This window comes from Falco cherrug, chromosome 1, assembly GCF_023634085.1.
Source record: "Falco cherrug isolate bFalChe1 chromosome 1, bFalChe1.pri, whole genome shotgun sequence".
NCBI lineage: Eukaryota > Metazoa > Chordata > Aves > Falconiformes > Falconidae > Falco > Falco cherrug.
Window position 1 is genome coordinate 97,974,922 of NC_073697.1, and position 17,398 is coordinate 97,992,319.

The 17,398-nt window shown below is 46.1% G+C and overlaps 1 protein-coding gene across 4 annotated transcripts in view; it reads left to right on the top strand.

Annotated features, from left to right (window-relative positions):
* The first annotated feature begins 3,804 nt into the window (after positions 1-3,804).
* The window catches only part of LOC102055045 (acetoacetyl-CoA synthetase), a 45,515-nt gene continuing 31,921 nt past the window's right edge, over positions 3,805-17,398 (top strand). Inside the window, exons 1-6 of one of the 4 annotated variants that reach the window (XM_055723342.1) lie at positions 3,805-4,032; positions 4,716-4,918; positions 5,634-5,756; positions 9,012-9,115; positions 13,617-13,737; positions 16,728-16,841. In XM_055723342.1, coding sequence (XP_055579317.1) covers positions 5,639-5,756; positions 9,012-9,115; positions 13,617-13,737; positions 16,728-16,841 — 457 coding nt within the window. In that variant the 5' untranslated portion in view covers positions 3,805-4,032; positions 4,716-4,918; positions 5,634-5,638. Of the gene's footprint in view, positions 4,033-4,715; positions 4,919-5,536; positions 5,757-9,011; positions 9,116-9,136; positions 10,468-13,616; positions 13,738-16,727; positions 16,842-17,398 lie in introns of those variants that run through there. The other 3 variants (XM_055723356.1, XM_055723345.1, XM_055723350.1) reach the window with 3 other exon arrangements.

The window sequence follows — 17,398 nt, forward strand, 5'->3', positions numbered from 1 at the left end:
GCAGCCGGGGATAAGCTCTGAGCCGGGGCTGCCCTTGGGGACACTTGTTAGTAGTATAGACTCATGTAGTATGCAAAAGTTTACATTCTAAAAAGAGTTAAATGTTTTCTCCAAATACAGTGCAATCCCCAAATGACATATGGAATATAGTAGGCTAATGTCAGAAAATGACATCTCTGTTCAGTGCACTATCAGCATGAGGTCAAGGGATTCTGAAGGGTCTCGTGTCTTTTACTCTTGAGAAACTCTGACTCAGATGTATAGGATGAAATTCAGCCCAATTAATGAATGGACTCCCTCTTCTGATAGGTTTCACGTTGATTTTCCCTGACTAACCAGGCTAAGAAAAGACCAGTTGGGAAGTATAAGTCAGAGGATGTTATCAGCTCCTTCTGGAGTGAAACCCAATCAGGATGTTAGCAGAGCGAAGTAAGAATCCCCAAGAGACAGAAAAGTGCTTTATTGCCTTCAGAGCACGTTCTGACTCATTGTTAATTGACAGGAGCCAAGTTAGACAAGGCAGGAACACAGCGATGGCAATACACAGAGCCATAGGTTTGCAGTGTAGATTCTGCACTGACGGCGTGAGCTGGGGCGTAAAACGCATGCTAAATTGTCCAACAAGAACCCCAAAGCACGGGGGATCCCAACACCCTCCCCAGAGCTTCTTGTTGTGCTCGGGACGGTGTAGGTGGCCCATGCCCACGTCTGCGCACTACCCAGCATCTCTGCTCTGAAAACAACAGGGCTGATCTCTGCTTTTACCAGCCCCTTCCCAGGGAGTTCCCGCAGAGTCAGGAGTGCAGCCTGTAGCTCTCCCAGTCACTGGAAGAACCTGAAGTATCTCTTTCCAATTTTACATGCTGTGTCTTTGACGATTAAACCTCGTGGCTCAGCCTAAATCCAGTTGCTGAGTAGCTGAGTAGACATCTAGAATATAGACATCTTTGCTATGGCCTTCTTCCCAGTTTCAGTCTGGCAAAAACACTTATTTTCACATTTAGCAGAATGGCCCAGACCTCCTACTATTTTATTTATTTATATTTGGCCCTGAAAGGGTTGGGCTCAGATCCAGGAAGGTAGTTAGGATCTTGATTTCAGCAGCGTATAGATTCTTTATATATTTATAAATGGTGCTTTTGTTCTCTTTCAAGGTCGTCCTGAAATTGCTGATACGTTAATACCTGTGTATATTCTGAAGTCTACCTCATACTCTTCCAAAACGGGTTGGTAACAGATGACAGGTATTTTTGAGGTGCTTATCAGGTTTCTGGTTTTCTGCCCTCAGTGTTGTGCTGTGCCTAGACTCCCAGCACGCAGTAAAGTGTCTGCTTCTAGGGCATTTCTTGCATGTAAAGAACCTGGAGGTACAAAACCACGACAGTCATATAATTAACTGTCATGTGTGTTGTCTTCTGCACCAGTTGCAATTCTCTGCTTCCAGTTGGCATGGACTTCCCTGGGTCCCCTTGTGCTGTTTCTGGTTCAGTGGGTCTTGTTTCTGCAAATTCGGGGACATTCCTCTTTCTCTATGTGAGTTTCCATCCTGAGTTCCCCTCAAAATCGCTTCTGCAAAGTGCTTGTTTTTTCTTTCCACCCATTCTTCACAGAGGCTCAGAGGCCTATTTTATTGTCTGCCTTTAGAAGCCTGCGCTCAGGGTTGGCCTTCATATGAGGTCAGGATATTTTGGGAATCTTCCCTGGTATTTAATTGATTTCCTAACCTGTCTCAGTGGGCCTATTTCAGGTACGTTCATCTCTCCAAATCTGCAGCTCTTATGAAATTACACAGTATTTCACCCTTCTCATTATAAATAAATGAAATCACGTCTGCTCAAAGAATACATTGCATCATGGCATGAAATACTGATCTCATCCACATTAAACTTATAAAATTAGGACAACTGTGAGGTTTCTGGAAAGATCCTCTGATGAGGGTCTGAACTGGACAGAAGAAGCGTGAGGGTACTTGTGTTTCCTGATCTGCACTAGAAACTGCATAAGATGTCTTACTCAGATACAGGTATTTAACAGCAATCTGAACAGTATTTAGAATAAATAGGGGTCCTCGAGATGCCAAAATGTAGCAGATCGTGGGGTTCTCCTTTTTTTTTTTTTTTCTTTCCTTTCAGGGCAAAATAAAAAAGGCATAGCCTTGAAGGACACCTGGTGTTACTACGGACCAGTCCTTAACCTCACTGACCCTTATTTTTCTGTCTTTACTTCATCTCACAGCCTCAACTTGTCACAGCTGACGGCTTTATGACCTCTTGTCATTGTAGGCCTTCTCTCTTCATGTTTTGCTACTAGCTCTGTGAGGCTTTTCTTGCAATGTGTCACTGCTGCTTTTTCTTCTTTTTCCCTTTTTGATTTTTTTCTTCCTCTCTTTCTGCAAATGCTTTTGATTTTGATTCTGGTTACTTGTATCCTGACACCATGTAGAGGTTGCAGAGATCATGGATGTCAAACAAGCCAGAAGTTTCTTGTTCTAATGCAGACTCATTAACCAGCTGTGAATATACACTGTGAATATAGGAATTTTTTAAAACTTTCCAAAATCTTTAGATTTCCTCATCCATTGTTGGATCAATGGATCATGGTCAGGTCTCAGCATACCGCACAGATTGCCGTGAGGTATTATTACAAAACATTTATCTCACAGGTCCCTGCATTTCATCGCTGATGTTAATTTCACAGTCTGACTCCAGCTTTGTTACCTTATGAGGCCATAAGCAAGGTAGTGCCATCATCATCCTTTTTACTGTTAATGGGATCAGAATCTTCTTTTGAAGGGCCTCTAAACTAATTTAATCTAAAGCAGAAAACATGATTTCATTTTTAAGGTATTATTACTATTAGTAGGTATAAAGCACGGCTTAAAAAGGTTTGAAAATGGTCAATTCCGGTTAATCTTATTCAGGCTAATTTCCTCCAGCTATCCTAATCTAGTCTCCAAACTATTTTTAGTAGTCACGGAGGTCCCATTCATGCCCACTTTCTCGTTAAAAGCTGCTTGATTTTCCTTCTTTTCCTTCCCGCTTTTCCAAAGTCACTTTTGAAAGAAAGGAAAACCGGTTTTCCTTGAGGCAAGACTAGACAGAGGGCAAGGGACATGGAGGCATAACCCACTCTAAGGAAGGCCGTAATAGTAAAACTGCTGCTAATAAATGAGAAGCTCTGACAGGCTTTCCTAGAAGCCCAAGTGTAATCACCGAATTCCCAGCCCACCCCTTCCTCCTTGAGCAGTAAGTGGGTCAGTCCATTTTAAACTGCCTTTTTCAGCTCTGCGAGAGGATTTTTGGTCCCTTCTCAGGTGATTTGGCTGCCCATTTTCTTTCTAGATGCACAGGTTGCTTTGGGTGAGGAAGGCTGCTGGGCTGCTGGTGCTTTTTTATCTTAAAACGCGTAATACGGCGACCACCGACGTGACACGCCGGTCTCGCCTCAGCGCTGAGGGGCCTCCCGGAGGGGCCCTCCCTCCCGCCGAGCAGGATGAGAGCTCTGCTCCGATTGGGCACACCTCCTTCTGATCCGGCTGTTCATTGGTGGACAGGGAAGCGCCTTTGCGAGAGCTCTGCGGCAATTGGTTCTTTACGGTGCCAGCTCTCCCGCCGTCAGCCCAGCCGTGAGGAGAGCAGGCTCTGGGCTGATGTGGGGCCAGGCGCGTGGCAGCCAATCAGGCGCGCCGGCGTCGTGGCCGCCGTGCGCCGCGCGGGATCCGTCCGCCGCGCGGGGCCGCCCGGTCCCAGGCCACCTGAGGGGCGGCGGCGGCGGCGGCGGGGCGGGCTGGGCGGTGGCCCCTCAGCCACGGCGCGGCGGGGAGCGGCGGAGCGGGGAATGCCTCGGGCCGCGGGGCACGAAAGTGAGGTAAAAATGGGAGATTTCAGGTTTGTTTCCAGTAGCCACAGGGAGTGCGTCAACGCCCGGCCGTGGCAGCTTCACCTGGAAGTCATGTCAGGTGTAATTCTGGGAGACCTGTAGAAAACCTGACGCAAAGCTCACCTTTACACCCCAGAGCAGGACAGACTGGGGGTAAGTTGATGTGGAGAGCTAGGGGCTGCCCTCGAGATCCCTAGCAGAGGGCTGTACTGACACTGATGTGTGCCGCAATACCTTGTATCCGAAGCCAGTACGTATATCCGCATCGGTTAGCAGTCTTGCTACTGTAATAAATGTCTTGACATCCCAAAGGGCAAAAAAATGTGTTTTCCATAGGCATGCAGAGAGATGGAGTTTCTAGGTCGTTTTTCTCTGCCACAGGCTGCGGCTCCCAAGCCCAGATGAAACGGTGGAAGGGCCAGGCCCGGGCCTGGAGCAGGCATCCCGTGTGCCTGCTTTACCTCAGGCCTTGGCAGCCTGTCCGCGCCACAGATTTCACACCTCCACTGACCTCTCCCAGCGCTGCTGCCAAGGCAAGGGAGGCACTTAAAAGCAAATAATGTGGCCTATTTCCATCCCCAGCCTCTCTGAGTCCTCTGGGCTCTGGAGAGTTACTTGAACATACGCTATACGTACAGTCTTTCTTGAGGCAAGTCACTGCAGGATTGTTCAAGTCAAGTTGCCATGGCCTTCAAATTGAATAAAGTGGCAGTATTGCAGCAGCACAAAAATCGGAATGAAAGTTATAGGAAGTGTACTACTACTACTACGACATGTCTTTTACTTTCATATTTACACTGTATGCCTAATTTACCATCTAATTTGTGTTTTTCTAGGCTTCCCTGAATTAGAAGGGAAATCACGACCTTGAAAGTAACATTTACAGAAGCAGTACGTATGCACCGTGACTTGAGCGTTGCTATGGAGCACTTTGTTACCACCGCTTCTTGGTGAAAATCGGCTGTTGTGACATTGCAATTGCCAGTAAGAGCCAGACCTCGCATTTTGAAAGAAGAGAAGCAATCGATTTTAATCTGAGGTGCGAGCTCTGTAGGCAGAGCGCGTTACAAAAGCGTAACTGGGATAGTGAGGCTGTGGAGAAAGGCAGCTCTTGCCTCATTGTGGGTCCAAGACATCTGTCAGCGGAGACTGCTTCAGACCTGGGGGTGGGGGGGTGGAAATGCCAAAGCAGCAGCAGTTTTGCAGATGTGGAAAGAACGAAGCGATGGTGTGTCCCCCCCCCCCCCACCCCGCTGCCCGCACCGCGTGTGGTGGCCCTCAGGGGCGGCGGGGCTCTGCGCGTTAGTCCGGTGTTTCCGTCGCTCCCCGCGGCGGGGGCTGCCCTCAGGGCGGGGGCCGGGGGGATACGAGGCGGCCCCCAGTCGGGAGGAGCGCGGGGGCCGCTGCCGCCGGAGGGGAGGTACCGCTCGCCGGGGGGAGGCCGGGCGCTGCCGCCGTGAGGGGCCTCGCCGCAGCCGCTGCTGAGCCGGACGGGGGCCGGCGCCTGCCCCCCGTTCACCCCGCACGACCGAGGGGGTGACTCGCCCTGTCCCGGCGGGCGGGGCGGTGCGCAACGCCCCGCACTCTTTTCTCCTCCGGCGGAAGGTTACGGGGTGCGGCGACCGGGGAGGGACCGGCCGCCCTTAAAGCGTGCGGCCGGAGGAGGGCGAGCGTAGTCAGGGCTGGGGCGGGGCGGTGTGGGGTGGGTTTCCCGCGGTACTGGCGGTAGCTCGCTGTGCTTGCTCGCCTGACAGCCACCATGTCCCGGGAGCCCGAGATCATGGAGTCGCAGGTGATGTGGGAGCCTGACACGAAGCGCAACACCCACATGGACCGGTTCCGCGCCGCCGTGGCCAGCAGCTGCGGGCTCCGCCTGGGTGAGCGCCGGGCGGGGGGGCCCTGGGGGCCGTGCTCTGACTGGGGGAAGGGGGAGGAGGGGGGGAAGTCGTGCGGGGCTCTGCTTCCCCGGGGCTGGCCTTACCGCGGTGGCTGCGGGCAGTCTGCCTGTCCCGGATAGCCGGGTGGGGGGCAAGGCGCCTGCACACCCCACCTGGGGCGGGGGTGGGGGGTGAGGTGTCCCAGGCTGCGAGAGGGATGCTCGGCTTGTGCCTGGGGTAGAGGTCTCCGGTGCAGCATCTCGTGTAGCGTGAAGATCCAGGCTGATGGGGCATGCAAACAGCCTTTGCTGCGGCTGCCGGGTGGCAGCCCAGGCGGCGGCCGTGCTGGTACCAGCTCTGTGCTCCCGGCTGCTCCTGTGTGGGCCAGGCCCTGCGTGCAGGGTTTTCCTTGGGCCTGGAGCGATGCTGTGGTGACTTGGTGGTGTAAGGGGATGTGGGAAGGAGGGATCTCTGCCACCGTGGCTGTGAGGCTCCTGTGAGCCTTAGTATAGTGCTTTAATGGTATACATATGTGAGATCTGAATTAAGGCCATGCTCGTCTTTCTTTGTGATGAGTATGTTTTTGTAATATTTAAACACGCTGGGAAGGGAAAGGTGATGTGTAAGCTGGTTCAGGGGTGGAAGTTTTGGTTCTTTTGCTGTGCATCTGCCTAAGCTCTAGAACTTAAAGCTCTGCTTCATGCTCATTCAGAAATACCTGTATGGCTGTGAATAGGTGTGCAGTCCTTGCAGCTGGAAACAACCTGTCAGTTTTGAGTGTAGTACCCCTTTGAGTAGGGGCTTGGACCTCCAGAGGTGGCTTTCAACCCAGATTGCCATGGTTTTCCAGTGACTGTGGTGGTGTCTCTGGGGTTATCAGGAGCCAGCGGTGCTGGCTGTGTGGGTTCATTCACATCATGAGCCAGGTGGATGCCAGTGCATGTGGGGGTCACATAAACCAGCTTGGTTTATGCCGTCTGGTTTCCCAGAGTGTCTGGGGACGGGGTTGACTTGTGTAGCTTTCCTGTAATGGCTTGTCTGATGGGGACTGGAGGGAGTGGTTTTGGCAAGTGGCCTGACAAGCTTGTCAGTGCAGTATAAATGTGTCTGTGGCATAAGCAGACATATTCTGGAGTAGTAGCAAAGTAGCTAGTGCTTCTAGCGGTTCCTGTCTGGAAGACAATTGCGTACCTCGCTTGGGAACTTACTGTGTCGGCAAGCCAGGTCATTACTCTGACTGGTGGGGGATTTCCCATTATCGTGTCAGAACTCCTGCTACATAGGAAGTAAGCTACTACAGGTTTTTAGCTAACTCCTGAGTAGAAAAGCCATGTAACTGGTACTTGTATGATCAAGACCAAATACAGTTTCAGATGGGCTTCCCATGTTTACGGATGTAGCAACTAGAATTCTTTTCAGTCCATTTTGAAGTGGCTGTCTCCATTCAAAAGTGGATTCCTGGGCGTATATAGAAACTTTTGTCAAGTTCCATTAGATTTGAAGCGGCGTTCATTGGTCTGTGTGCTATGCAACAATGAAGAATGGATTCTTTATGTAACGTTAAGATGTGGACTCGCCGAGGAGAGCTGAGGGCAATGTAACCCTTTGAACAGCATGGCTCTGTCCAACCCTGAAAACATAGTGACAAGATGCAGTGTTTGACTGCTGGCTAAGAGGACTATGCCCTGAAGGACTTGCATGCTAAAGCTCATTTTGGGGTCAAACCGTGTAGACAAGACAGAACGGACTGTTCATGTTATAAGAAATCAAGTTAGTGGTGACTTGTAGCTTTTTGCATTTATCAGATTACTTGGAGCAACTGGTACAACTGATTATTATTATTTTTTTTTTCTTCTTTGAAGGAGGAGATGGAAATTTGAACTTTCCTCTGGTAAAGTCTTAGCCCCACGCCAGCTGATGTGCGTTGTATAGAGTGGTGAAGAGTAACTGGGGTGGAGTGTAAAAATAAAAAAAGGCTGTAGGAGGCTGAGGCAATATGTAGGCAGAAGCTGAGTTACGGAGAAGGGTCTTTGTGTCTGTGGCAGTAATACCTAGGGAGCAATCTGATATCGATGGAAAAGACTGAGTGGAATAAGATGTGGAAGGGGCAGACTGGGTGGGGAAACAGCTGTAGTGATCGAGTGTAAGTGTAGAGATGGCTTGGAATGGGTTTTTTTTTTTCCTCTTATAAAGCTGGAAGATGTCCTCCTTGTAGGAGGAGGATGCAAAGATGATTTCTGAAGCAGAGCTGGATAACAGAATGACAAACCAAAGAGAATTCGAGAAAATGACTTCAGGTGGTTTAGCTGGAAGCATTAAATAGGAAGCACAGTTGGCAGAGCAGGAAACTGTTAGTACTGTCACTTATGGCAGACTTGTATTCAATTTGGCTGTTGGCACAGCTTCAGACAGTGTGGCCATGACTTGGGAGTGTCACTTTCAAGCTGGTGATGAGGAATCAGCTTCAGTTATTCATACCCAAGACTGTTCTACACGCTGAATTTCAGTATTTGGTTTGAATTGTGGAGTTTTGATATGCATTCCTCGGGTTACTTGATTGGTATCACAGTCATGCAAGATTTAAACTGCTTGCTTCCATGTTTTTAATGTCGGGTCACGGTTTTACTATCTAGCTAGTAAACATCTCTTTTTAGCTTCATTCATGCTGGTTTAGCATGAGAAGGTAAGCTGCAGTCTGTCAGACCCCTTATTCGTTAAGGAATAATGCATGCTTCCTTTGTAACAGTGCTGTTGATGCTACAGTTAGATGACAAGTGCATCTAATCTCCGTGTTGCCATGCTCTTGGAGGTCTTTGGTCCCAGACTGGAGCCATAAGGGTTCTTGTCAGGAAGACTTGTTTATCTTCTGCTGTATTAAATCATTTGGTTGATGATACGATGGGGAGCGGAAATACCAGTGAGCGGGACAGAGTCTCTGAAGTATCTCATCTTTGGTTTCACTGAGGGAGTGGGTAGATGTTGCACAGAGTTACTGGAAGAGGTCTCTGTCTCTGTGGTGGTGAATGGCTTGTAACGGGTGAAATGTTGCCGTGTGTTCAGGTAGACCGTTTCTGTTGATGCTATAGTCACTTGCCCTGTACAGAAGGGATCTGTTCTGACCTACTCTATGTGATCAGTTTGACCTTACTAGTTGTTTTAGCCACAAATTTTCTTTATCCAGGATCTCTGTAATTATAGTTTGTTTACATTCCTATAATTCTCTACATAATGCTAACGGGTATCTATTACTTCTAGCCAACTACAATGACTTATACCAGTGGTCAGTGGAATCCTTCTCAGACTTCTGGGCAGAATTCTGGAAGTACAGTAACATTGTATGTTCTCGCCTGTATGATGAGGTAAGTGTTTCTCTTGGTCAAGTGCAACGCAAGATGGGAATAAACCAGTTTTACAATCAGTCTTTTGACCTGTTCCTGGAACCTTTGCAAGTGATGTGAGGAATCTGTCGAGTGTACAGTCCTGAATTTCCTTGTGTGGTGGGTGGTGGTGTTCTGTTGCTGGTACACATTAGGACAGTGAAATCGCGAAGTTCTGTTGTCCTAAACAGTTCTGCTGTAGTGTCCTTGTGGTTATTGTGCTCTCGTATACCTTGCAAGTCCTGGCTGCTTGTGGGGAGTCTACCAATATACTGCTTTCTGCTCTTAGATCATGCTGGCAGAATATCATCTTGATTTTGTAAATGCTGGCATGCAGTCAAGTTCATGTTTATGTTCCCTGAGTCAGCTTATCTGATAAGCACACCTCTTGCACTCTGGTTTTGTAGAACTGGTTGTGGAAGTCTCTGCAACCAGATGTAGGCTTGAAATGTCTCTGAGGGAACGGTAGTGGTTGACTGCAGTCACAGGTGGAATACCAGACCATGCTGCGGTGTTGCCTTGAGGTAAAGGTGACCTTGAAGCTCTTGCGCATGGAGGGCAAAGCTGGAGCCCTTGGTACAGCCCTGTTGTAGGGTATCGGCATCACCCTGTGGTTTTCCATCTGAGGAAGATGATTGGCTAATTACTTTAAGAGCTCGACACAGGGGAGCCTTCCTTGGATTTAGTAAAGAGAGGACTGGACTTCTGTCTTAATCCCTGGAGGCCATCTGTTCCAAGCACACTCGGAGTACTGGCAGTTTTGCAGAGGGAACTGGTAAGTTTCTTTTGCCTCTTCCTGTCTTAGAGATTTCTGTGCTGTGTGATATGATAAAGTGGTTCCTCCTGCTGTGAAACTGTGCTCGGGTGTTGTGATGTGACCCACCCTTTAGAAAGGTGAATTGAGCAAGAATGTAAGAATTAGCCTGCCTTTTGAAGTATGTAGTCTGAAGACTAAACATTGATCTTTTATCTTCTCTAGATGGTAGTTCAAAATCTGACCGGGTTGTATTTGCATCCTGTATTTTCTTGACATACTCTGTGCTGCTAGCAAGGCCATCTTTCTAAATTTCCACATGAATGCAAATTGTCCTGAGCAAGTAGTTCAGAGGAGCTGTTTTGCACCTGCGTATCTGTACTGAGCAAGCTGGACAGTAACACTTTTCTCTTGCTTTGCAGGGCCGGTGCTCCTGGAAGTCTGGCCCTCCAGACACCGCCAGTGGCGGCTGAACTGGAAGGGAGGCTGAAGCAGGCAGCGGTGGCTTAAAAACGCAGGTTTCCTGAGGATAAGGAGCAAGAAGACGAGGATGTTTAGGAAGGCTTTAACCAGACTACTTGTGAGCTTCTGGGCCCCTGCGTGCCTGTTCTCACATCATGGCGAGACCATTGTAGATCTTAAAACGGGAGCAGCAGTCAGCTGACAGACAAGTACTGCAGGAGATCCTTGACTCACTTTTAATGGCTATTGCTGTTTGCCTCTAGCTTCCCCCTAGTGTCAGCTTCAAGGCTTGGCTCCAGCTTTGAGCATCAAAGCTGACTTGCTGTTGGTCCTTACCATGGGTCCTTTTCTGTTGTATGTCAGGAGGAAAGGCTGGTCACAGTAACTGAGCTGTTCTGTGGTAGCTAAAGAGCTGAGAAGGTTTGATTTGAAGTGTCGTATGACTTGATCCTTGCTGCTTGTTGGAAGTAAGCATTATGCTTTGGGGAAGATAGTTTTTTTCATGAACTGGAGATGACTCCTTTGTCCCCAGCCAGGTAAACAGTTTATACTCCCACAGGTCATTCCAAGAAAGCCAATAAAACCTTGTATATGTATAAAATACAAGAAGCCAGTGTTTTATTTAAACTTAGTAAAGTTTTTAAGTGTTTGTAGACATGCTCATGTCACTCTGCAGCATTTGACATCCATGTCACTTCTTTTAAAAGAAGTACTGCAAGTACTTGCAGTATAGAAAGCTAGATTGGCACGGCAGCATTGGTGGTGTTACGTCAAGTAGCTGTTCATATGAAATGCCTTAAAACTTTCAACTTTCTGCTACGAGAAGCTGTTATTCCTGTGGAGGGAGTGTTTTCTGGTATTGTCTGCTCTCTAGCTTTTCATGAGGCATGCTGTTTTGCTGCTCTTGCTCTTCAGGTGATACAGAACCTCATATGTACCACCGTAAGGCAAGGATTATCTGTCTCGTGGTAAGGGTGAGATTCATTCTCGAAGGTATAGTCTCTGCTTAGGGTAAGCACAGTCGCTGGGGCATGACAATGCATGGTTCTAGCGCAGCTAGCAAACCACTTCAGTGAGGGAAAATGCAGTAGAGGTGTGGACAGGCGATATTGCTAATATGATGCTTTTTTGTAGCTGCTGAGGTTTGGGAAGTAGTCACTGATGAGCTGCTATGAAAAGCAATTGTAGAACAGGAGCTGGTGGTGTGGGAGTACAGCTGATAGTTGGCATGTTCACCTAACCACACAGATGGGCCTTGTGTGCTTCAGTGCTGCTGTGGGTGGGAGTACAGCCTTACTCATTAAAGGAGGAGTGCAGTCAGCAGCACTGTAGACTGCACTCTTTCCCTGTACTTGCTGAGCGTTTGGGACTGTATGAAGTGAAAGATTTGTTGCAAAGCTCTGCATTTTTACAAGCCTGCTAGAACTGAGGTCTTCCAGTAAAAATGAGAAGACCTTCAGTTTCTGTTGCTTGCTGAGACCTTGCCTCTAAGGGAGAGATCAGGTTGTTTGTGTAACAGAGTACCACTACCAAAGGGATTGGGCTTAACGAGGAGTCATGGGTGTTAATGGAGTAGAAAATGATGGAGCATCAAGTATAGGAGTCCAGCACCTTATGCTAGCGGAGCTCTTTGAAGGGGTGGTGTTCCTCTTCAGGCAAAAATAGAATTGTATTAGAACTTGTCCTGGAAAATGTTGGAAACATTCTGCTTGCTTTTCTTCAAGCTGAGGAAGTTGGGAATGAGTCACTTTTCAAGAGTGGACTCTAATTACTGCAGTAATACATGCTGGTATAAAACAATATTTCTGTAGCCAGAGTTGATAAACTATAAATGTTATAAGTCAGTTCTAGGCAATCGTTACAAGCAGAGAAATCTGCTTGAGTTCCCATTTTTAGAAAATTCACTTCAAGTGAAAGTAGTAGAGTACCTCACGTGAGCTTTAAGTTCTCTTCTACAAATTCAGGATTGCCGATGGTAATAAACACACTGCGTGTCTGAAAGCACAACAATATTAGGTTTTCTGGAATGGGAAGCATTTTGAGTTCTGCCTGGCTTTCAGAAGAGCTGTTTACTTGGTCCAAAAGAATGCTGTTTCTGGCGATGCATGTGCAGTCCATGAGAGAACCTGAGGGTATAAACGGAAGCTTTCAAAAATACAACTGTAGACTAGTCAATTTTAAGATAAGAAAATTCATGTGCTGCTGGGCAGTTGAATCTCTAAACAGTGGGGCATTTTGGAAAGAATTTACCTAACTTTGTGGCTAATGCTAAGGGGCTCTTTACCTATCACTGTTTTGAAAGGTATAGTCTTAACTGTGACTTAACAAGGGGTCATTTAATATTTTGAGGCTTGATTAGTTCAGGATGGGGGAGGCTGTTTCAGCTGAACATGGCTTTTGCGACTTTTCATTAACGTGTTTCAATTCTTTGTGTGTCTTAGGGCTAAGACATAAGTGGGGAATTCCTTAATGTGGGCTTATTAGGTTGAACCATCTTTTTAGAAAATGGCAAGTGAAGGCTGGTAGAAATGCGTGCAGTCAGTTTGTGGTACAGTATTTCTTGGGTGTGGAGGTTAGTTGCGGTCCTTCTTCTGCACTCTGGACGAAGCTGTGGAGTACTTAAATGTTTACGACAACTGAATCCTAAAAAAAAATAAATTAAAAAAAAATCAGAAAATTAACTAAAAAGTTCAAGCTTTTTATTCTGTGTTTGACTATACATTTCCCTTACTTGGTCTAGGGTTAATTTGAATTACCCTTGTCTGAGTTCCTGCTGTTGGACTCTGTACCTTGTGACTCATGCTGGGGAGGAATGGGTACTCGCACCTTCCCAGGTTTGGTTTTCGTAAGGGGGAGGCTGGGTGGTGTGGCCTGCTAGGGAGCTGCAACACACTGTAGCTCAGTCCCTGGTTGGGATGTTTCCAGAGGCAAAGCCCTGGTGTGCACTGTGGTTTGTGTGTGTCTTGTGGTCTGGATGTAGTCATAGTGGTTTGCTTCCCTCTGTGTATTTAAGGCTGGTCCAAAGGTAGGACTGTCAGCAAGGAACTGTTTCTAGTTTTATTGTAATGATGTCTTTGCTTGTGACAGTTGACGAGTAACTAATCCTTCCAAGCCTGTAGTGTCTGTTTGCCATCTGTAAGCTGGGAAAAATGATTCTTGCCTGGTGGAGTGTATGAAGAGCTTGGAATTAATGAGCTGATTTCTGTACAATGCTCTGAAAAAGAAATTACATTGCAGTTTTCCGCTAATACGTTATTTTATTTTCAGGTGGTTGATACATCCAAAAGTATTGCAGATGTCCCGGAATGGTTTAAAGGCAGCCGTCTGAACTATGCAGAAAATCTTCTGAAGCACAAGGACAATGACAAGATTGCACTGTATGCAGCAAGTAAGAAAAAATTAATGGCTTATAGTTGTAGTTCACTGGACTAGGCCTTAAAACAGCTCTCCTTTTTATGAGTCCTGGAAATAAACTGGCTTGGGTGAGGAGGAAAAGAGGAAAATGAAGTCAGGAACTCTGCAGAATCTACAGTACAGCTCTGCAAAAACCCAGCAAAACATGCTCTGGGACTATAGATAGTTCTGCAGGTTTATGGCAAATTAAAGTTGTCTTAGAATGTGCTTGAATTCGTTTAGGTAGTGGAGATCATGCTGCGTTCAGCATCACTCTATTTGAGCTATTACTTCACACTTGTTATAAACACCTGCCTAATGCCTGCCTTCAGCAAGCCTTTTGGCACTGTTACTTGATATTGCCTTTCCCACTCTCTTACTATGCCTTTTTTTCTTGCGAATGCTCAGGACTACATGGGGCGTAGGTAGGAATTAACTCTTCTTACCGTGTTGTCAACAGCAAGGAAAGTTATATGAATGGGAGACTCGGAATTTTGCTTTTCTGGAACACTGCAGCTCAGTCTTATTTTTTTTTGCTGTGCTGGAGAAGATTTAAGTCTGGTAAAATCTGGACGTACTCCGTGCTGAGGGTGGTGATACTAAGACAGTGTCCCTTCCCTGTGTTTGCTGACTTTGGTAACTTAAACACGATTCTAATCTCTGTTTGATGGGATTAGCTTCTATGCGGGTGAGTGAGTGCTTCCCTAGGGAGTTGTATTCTGAGCTTCCCTTCTGCTGGACCTAATCCTTATCGTAAGACCAAGCAGTGATGCTTCTTAATAGCTCAACAATAAACAACGAACTCCTGCAGCTCATGAGGAGAGAAAATTACGCAGAACTATGGATTGATTGTGTAGGCGTTAGAAGTCTTGGATTCTGATTTCTGATGCATAGGGATCAGGTTTTGAATTACATGTGTTAGTGCTGTTCAGATAGCTGTTCAGAAACAATATGAGACAACAGAACAGTCTTCTGTAAGCTTACTGCTGGAGAAGAAATACTTATCACTTGCATTTTACTGTATAGAGGTATTGGAAGAAACCTCTCTGATCCTATGTATGTGTATATAAATGTAAAATCATCACCTACCAGTTCAGAGAGAATGGGAAAATCTGTGACCCAGTTCTGGTGTAGTAAGAATGGATCTGGTGAAGCCTGGCGGAAATGAGGCTGGTGACAGAAAGCTGGCTTCGAAGTGATGGACTCATTGCTTTCAAATTTTGATATCATTAGAAAAGCTGCTTATGCATTATTTGATGGAGAAAAAAATCAGTGTAGTACATCTGTGCGACAGCTGGAAGCCAAACACTAATTATAAGCTAGCTCTAAATGTGTATAGAATTTATGCAATTGATTTGTTGATGTTAAAAGCCAAACATGCAACTTGAGAAAGTGGAGTTAAACACTTTCAGTTCAAATTATTGAAGGAATTATTATCAACTGAGTGAATTATTTGGTTTGACATGTGATTGCTTTGTCCCTGTAGATCTTGTTTCTTGTTAGGAAGTAAGGGTGTACCACAGACTCAGTTTTGTGTCCCAGTCACAGGTGGTAATACCAAAAGGAGCAAAATTATTTTCCAGTTGAATACTGTATCAGTGCTGGAGTGAATACATTTACTTCTGTGGTGAACAGACTTCCACCTGCATTTCTTTTCGTGACCTTCTACTGTATTTAATCTTCTTAAGATCTCTTAAGTCTGAGTATTTTTTGTTCACCCATTGCTGCTAGGTCAGAGTGGTGTTTTGGGAACCTGTTGGGTTCGTGTGTTCATTAGGGGGGATGCTGTGGGAGCAATGTGTGTGTAACAGAGCACAGGAATGTAAATGTAACTTGCCTGAACAATTTCACTTGTCACTGGCTCCCACTCTGAATCTCTTATTTGTGACTCCCTTCTCCTGGAGGCTTTAATAATGGAGCAAGATCAGAGTCCTGTTTCTTGTGGTTCTATGGGAACATGGAAGCTGTCAGCAGTCCCTGTTTGGCTTATGAACTACATGTTAACTGACTTTTGTGTTTCCCATCACAACCTGCTCTCTTGTTCTGTGTAAGTCCAGGCTTACTGGGATGGAAGTTTAAGAAGGCAAAAGAGGAAAAAAAATACGGTTCCCAGCTTAAGGAAATCAGACTGATGGTAGCTGGACTGCAAGGACCTGATGTACCCAGGCCATGCAGTATGCTTTTGTTGACAGCCTTGGCACATGTGTTTTAGTAAGTGCTGGATACAGGAAACAGGCCACCTGGTTTGCAGGACTCTCACTGAGGAAGTACAGGAAGGGACCTTTAAGATGACAGACTGCCATTCATAACATTTAGATTTGTTCCTTTTGTTTCACAAGTGATTTAGTAACAGCTTATGTGACATCTGACATTCAGTACAAAAATGGAAACACCCTGCAGATCTTTTCCAGAGATAAATGGAGTCCAGTTTAGTGTATTTGCTTTGTGGTATGTGGGCAAATGCGGATGTTTAAAAAGCATATATTGAAAGTCAGACCTTAGTAACTCTATGTGCATGATTTTGAAATCAACAGTGACTTGCTCTAATGAAACTGAAAGTTGGCACCTTAATGCTGCTTCCTAGACCTGATGAGACAACTGAGTGAAAAAAGGGAAAATGGGGTGGTTGTTTCCATGTTAGAAAGTAGCCTTTGTGAGTGCCATCTGTTTATGATAAATGCACTTTGAGAATATATCTTTCTGCAGTGAATAGTTTGCTTTTTGGCAGCTGTACATTCCTGTCTTTAAAAATGTCTTCATATCTACTGAATGAATACTACTGATTAATCCTTGATTCCCATTAAAAAGAAAAGCTTGGTACAGTGCAAGAGGAACTTGAAAAGCAAAAAGTATAATTATTAGTGGAAACTCTTTTCCTAAAATTGCTTTGTATTCTTTTTCTTCCAGAATCAGTTGTTTGTACTAGACTCTATTTATGCCGCAGTGCATAATTTCTGACTGGTTGTTTTAATCCTCTTTCCTCAGAGGAAGGCAAAGAAGAAATCTTGAAAGTTACTTTTGAAGAACTGAGACAAGCTGTAGCACTGTATGCTGCAGCCATGAGGAAGATGGGGGTGAAAGTAGGAGATAGAGTTGTGGGTGAGTAACTTTTTTTTTTTTAAAAAAGAACAGAAGATGAAACTTTCCTCAAGTATGCAAGTGAGTAGTCAGGGTTATAGAAACATGAATATGAAATGCTATTTCACAGAGGCATTCTGAAGAAAAAGCTCTTAGGCTGCTATATTTAAATTTGTATGAAATACACTTCTAGAGGGAAGGATCCAGGATTAGCCTGCAAGTTCTGTAGCACTGGAGGGGGAAGGAAAATAACCTCATTCATAGCTTCACTAAGGTCTGCTTCATAAGCATGCCGTGGAAGCCAAAGTGATGGAGCCTGTGCATCTAGCGGAGCCTTGACTCACAAGGTCTGGCAAATTCACTTGGGGGCAGTCTTGGGAATTACGGTCCCAGGTCGGTGGTTGTGGTGCCAGCTGGCAGTTACTGGCCCTACAGCCCCAGGTAAAATGGTGCACTGAGTTGAACTTCTTGAGGAATGAACTTATACTACCTTCTGCCACCAGTGCTTGGGGAGTAGTGTTTTCCAGAATGGTGGTAGTGAGCAGTGACTTTTCAAGTCGCATCAGTGCAGAGATTAG